The sequence below is a fragment of the Elephas maximus genome, chromosome 18 (genome assembly GCF_024166365.1).
Source record: "Elephas maximus indicus isolate mEleMax1 chromosome 18, mEleMax1 primary haplotype, whole genome shotgun sequence".
In the NCBI taxonomy this organism is placed as follows: Eukaryota; Metazoa; Chordata; class Mammalia; order Proboscidea; family Elephantidae; genus Elephas; species Elephas maximus.
In genome coordinates, this window is record NC_064836.1 from 31057742 (window position 1) to 31063203 (window position 5462).

General features: G+C 39.6%; 1 protein-coding gene across 1 annotated transcript; it reads left to right on the forward strand.

Annotated features, from left to right (window-relative positions):
- The first annotated feature begins 1521 nt into the window (after positions 1 to 1521).
- On the forward strand, positions 1522 to 1734 carry LOC126061623 (keratin-associated protein 19-3-like). The gene has a single exon (XM_049858282.1). The coding sequence runs from the start codon at positions 1522 to 1524 to the stop codon at positions 1732 to 1734; it is 213 nt and encodes a 70-aa protein (XP_049714239.1).
- The last annotated feature ends 3728 nt before the right edge of the window (positions 1735 to 5462 follow it).

Genomic DNA, 5462 nt, shown 5'->3' on the forward strand with positions numbered 1-5462 from the left:
GCATTTCTGGTGCACCTTTGCACCATCGACAGCGACAAGGTGGAGAAGGAAATTGATATTTTATTAACAAAGAAACACTGTAAATGGACGTTGTGCATGGCAATGGAGAAACTGTGTGCAACTGGATAAAGCCCCTCTTGGGTGATATTGTCAGGCTCCTCTCTATGAGAATGTAGCATTGCCTGCTTTTTACATACTTACAATCTCTACTTAGAATTCTTGCCTTCCATTTGGGACACCTGGGTTCGATTCCTGGCCAATGCACCTCAAGTGTAGCAACTACCCATCTGTCAGTGGAGGCTTTAGGGTTGCTGTGATGCTGAACAGGCTTCAGCAGAGCTTCCAGGCTCAGACAGACTAGGAAGAAAGGCCTGGTGATCTACATCCAGAAATCAGCCAAGGAAAACCCTATGGATCACAACAGTCCAGTCCCATTGTGCACGGGTCACCGTCAGAGGCTGGCCTGATGGTAGCTAACAACAAAAACATACTAAATTACATCTCAAAATATACATCTGTTATAATAATATAATACAAACAATATGTCACATATACACACACACCCCCACAAACTATGTACACACTTATTTTTCCTGAAAAACATTTTTTGATATTTCACACTTAAGAAGTGTTGACGCACGTAAAACAGAGTGCCATATAACCATAATAAAAACACAAGAAACGGTAAGAATGAGAACACTGCGAATAAGCTTAAAAACATTGTTTGCAATTAAATACCACAGTCTTGACATTTATATAAAAATACAAAAACAGTAAAAAACAAAACAAAACAAAAAAATAGTATTCATGAGGATCTTAGGGAAGAAACAAGACTAGAGAAAATGTTGGTGATAACAAGTTGTTGTTGAGTGCTGTCTGGTCATTTCCAACTCATAGCGAGCCCACGTGACAGAGTGGAAGTGTTCCATAGGATTTTCTTGGCTGTAATCTTTACAGGAGCAGATGACCAGAGGTTTCTCCTACGGAGCCACTCGGAGGGTTTGAAATGCCAACTTTTTGGTTTGCAATGGAGCACTTAACCATTTGCGCCACCAGGGCTTCTTTAGATAACAAACCGTACCTCTACATGTTGCTGAGTGCAACCTGGGGTCTCTGAACGTGTGCACTTTCTGTCTGCAGAGGGCCAGGGATGTGTTATCTAAAGGCAAGGTGGAAATTATTTAAGGGTGTGGCTTGCATGCTATGTAAACTCATGAAGCTTGGTTACAGAGTTGAAGAATGACAGCAATTTTTTTTAAAGGCATATGATATGGCCTCAAGAATTTAGAGGTAGCAGTGCAAGAATTTCAAAATTAATGGGTGTGAGAGCCTCTCCTATAAATAAACAAGACGTTAATGAGATTTTTTTCCTTCACATTTGTTGATAAGACGCTAGGCATGATTGCTTGTGGCTGGCTACACCCACTATCGAGGGTGTATAAAAGGCTCCGAGGAAGCAGAGAAGTTCGTACACTTCAAGCAATCACTTCTCTCTCAACTAAATCCTCAACTCCTGACACCATGAGCTATTACTACGGAAACTACTGTGGTGGTCTGGGCTACGGCCTTGGTGGCCTGGGCTGTGGCTATGGCTGTGGCTATGGCTCCTTTCGAGGTCTGGGCTGTGGCTATGGATCTGGCTACGGTGGCTACGGCTCTGGCTATGGTGGCTACGGATACAGCTGCTACCGCCCCTGCTACTATGGAAGATATTGGTCTTCTGGCTTCTACTGAGAAACCTTGCAAGCAACTGAGGACTCTCTGCTAATGTTCCTCTCATTGATTCTACCTTCTGGACACTTCTTTCCATCATTGTCTCTCAGCTGTAATAATGACCAGCCAATCCTATGTTACTGTGGCAGATCTTTTAATTTCAGGACACCAGGGCTGACTTTATAAAAATCACCTGGAGTTGCAATTGTAATTTTAAGAAAATTTTACAGTTTGGGCAATAATTCTTTTTTGGATAAATATTTTGGCACAATTCCTATTCTTCATATTGTTCGTGTGCGAAATGTGAAAATTCACTTTACAGTAAACTTAATTACTCCAGCATTTTAAATGTGTCATAGTTGTCTTTTCTATTCCTCTTGACAAGTTTTTCCATACCTGCAAGCATTGTGTGTGAGTGTGTGTATGTCCGTCTGCCGTCCATGTCTGTATGCATTGTGAATAATCTCCTGACGAAGGTGCTCTATCTACAATCCTATGTAATTGTGAGGTAGGGAGAATGTCCAGCCCTTCTTTTCACACTTATGTTAAAAGTATATTGATGCAGCCCCAGCTGCTCTGAACCAGTCTCACATCCTCACAGTGGGCTCGTTAGGCACTATCATCGTACCACTTACTGTTGTTGTGCTCAAAGTCATGCTGTCTTTTGCTGTTTCCAGCAGGACACAACTCTGCGGTGTCATTGGAAGCTGTGTTCTTAATAGATTTCTTCTAGGGTGACTGCTTTTTTGGCCTCACTTAAATGACAATGGAAGGAGCCTCAAATAGCCTTCAGAAACATGTAGAGATTGATTCATTAACTCGTCATTCTTGTTTCCAGGCACCCAGAGCTCCATATTACCAGTTGGATAAATAACTCATGTGTCCTGACAACTGGGTCTTCTGAGTACATTTTGGGAAGTACCCAAGTAGACTGTTGTCACACTGTGGATGTTTGTTCCTCAAAATCTCCTGAGGAGCATTTTTCCTACCTTGATTGGTTTTATTAACTTGATGTTTGTTGTTGTTAGCTGCCATCCAGTTGGCCCCCAACTCATGGCAACCCCAGCTCAATGGAAGGAAGCACTACTGAGTCTGTGCCATTCCCATGATCTGTTACAGATCAAACCATGGTGACCCAGAAGGTTTTCACTGGCCAGAATTTTTTCTTATTCTGTCTTAGCCTTGAAGCTCCACTGAAATCTATTCAGCATCATAGCAGCAACCAAGACTCCACTAACAGATGGGTGGTGGCTCCATCAACTTGATAATCAGCCCAATTATATTTATTTAACTGAATTTGTGATTCTGCTTAAAGGACCAAGAGTCCCAATCTATGATGTGTGTGTATTTGAGCACCATCTCTGCCTCTGGGCCTCTAGAAGTGCCTGCTTGGTTTCTGTGTTTACCTACCACTTGTGCCTTCTGTTGGTATCTTCAGCTTTTAGTCATCTATTTGTTTTTCAACAAGATGTGCTTCAAAGAAGATACAATCCTGCAAAAATGGAGATTGTGGATAAATCTATTTTTTTCTCTGAGGAACCTTTTATCGCTAGTCAGGAAGAAAGTCCCCCTAAAATACCCTTAGAATGAAGGACAGATTTTGAAAAGAAAACCTCATTCAGGCTATGGCCACACATTGGGTCAAAATGTGATCTACTTATTTATTAATGTATGATAGTTTCATCTTTAGAATTGAATTCTAAAACCCAAACTTATCAAAGACAGAAGCACATGGAACTTGGAAAAGGGGGAAAAGAGAAAAAAAAAAAAATTGAAAGATGACATATTTATTTTCTTTCAAGAACACAGAATGATCGTGACAAGTTAAAACAATGTCTCTATGCTCGTATTACTAAAAATATTGGCAATGAGTAACTTGTTAACTCATAAAATAATAGTGACAGATATCAATAACAAATAGTAGACCTGAGGCACTGCATGTCACATGAGTTCAGGGGACCAATACCAGTGTTTCTATAATCTTTACAAAGTAATTATATATTATTCCACATTTCAGAAGAATTCCGTATTATTCAGTGAACTGGCTTGGGCAATAATTAAGCAAAAAACAGCTATGCGAATGTGTCAACAAGAGCCTCAGGGTGCTCAGTTTTTCTGTGGTTGGTAATGCCACGGTAGTTGATGACTTCCACGATGGATTCAATCATCCATTTAGTCAACCATTAATCGATAGTGTGCGTTGTCACTTTATACCCTATCTGTACTAAGAACTAGAGAGAGACAGACAGAAAATGTTTCCTGGGATCTTGAGGAGCTTACAGGTGGGAACTCAAATAATTAATATGCAATTAAAATTCTCAGGGTTAAGAAAGATGTATGTATGGGATATGATGGGGCCTCACAGAAGGGAGCATCTAACCAAACTTTTGTAGTCATGGAAAGTTCCCTCAAAATATACTGCCCAAGCTGAGTATTAAAGAAATGTGCAGGAATGGGAATTTAGGATGAGTTTGGGTGTAGTGCTGGTGTCAGACAGGATGCTTCAGGCAGGCCATTTCCGCATAACCAATATCCTGATGTAAGTGTCCAGTAGACGTGCACTCATTCAATACTTTCAGCAGAGGCTTATTTAGAAACTTGAATGGGAAGATGTTAGACTGCCTAGGAAGTTCTTCCAACTTCATAGGTTATAACCATCATCAAAAATAATAGGGGCAGTTATCTAGTGATTGCTAGAAGTGAGCTATATGAATTTGAAGAGAGAGAACTTTGAAGAATCAGTACCCTGTTTTATAACCATTATAGGCCAAAAGAAGATTAAAGTTATAGAACCAGTTGTACCAAAACGCTATTATTTTGATGGCCAGAGGTTTCAACCAGACGTATATTGCCGAAGCCTTTTGTTGAACTCTCCCTAAGTAAAAAACTTTGTTTATAGATAGTTTTATTTAGTAAAGAGTATGGTATTCTCTTTTAACATTAACAAAGCACTTTCTCATATAATTTTTTTCTTAAATATTTATAATAGCTTTTAGAAACATACATCATCTTATCCTGGTTTTTGAAACGAGCATCAATGTAATGGTGATGAAAATAATTATTTGAAATAAGGTTTCAGCATAATCCCGCTTCTTGTGGTTTTAGGGCCAAGTTCCCCATTTCTCTGCTGGCTGTCAGCAGGGGGCTATTTCCAGAATTTCAGATTAAGTGACTCGACCACCACTAGAAACTAAATTGTTTAACTTTAGTTTAGTGCTAAGTACAATACAGAGAACTTTCTTTAGAGAATTAAAGGCCAGCATGCCATTTTGAAGGCCAAGTAGGGTTTTCCATTAAAGAAGCATCCATCTCCAAGCCACACTACAGGGTTTTAAAGCAGATTCTTAGAAGCTCAACTTCTCAAGCATTTACTTTTGAAATGTATAGTAATTCCATATTGCATATTTAACACTGAAGTTATTTTCTCAATTCTCCTTGAACTCCTTTTGAATTGTAGTATGTTTTGACAAAAACTTATACGATAAAGTTTAAGAATATTACCAAAGATTTCTTTTTTTTGGAATCTGAATGCTTACAGCATTCAGTATAAAGAGGTTAGGAATTAGGTTTCTGTTGCTGCATAGTGAGTTACCACAAACTCGAATAGCTTAAAACAACACCTTTTTCTTAGCTCCTATTTCTGTGGAACAGAAGTCTCATACGGTGTGGCTGGGTTCTCTGCTCAGGGTACCCTAAGGCTGAAATCAAGGTGTCAGCCAGGCTTTTCCTTTCTGGAGGCTCTGGGAAAG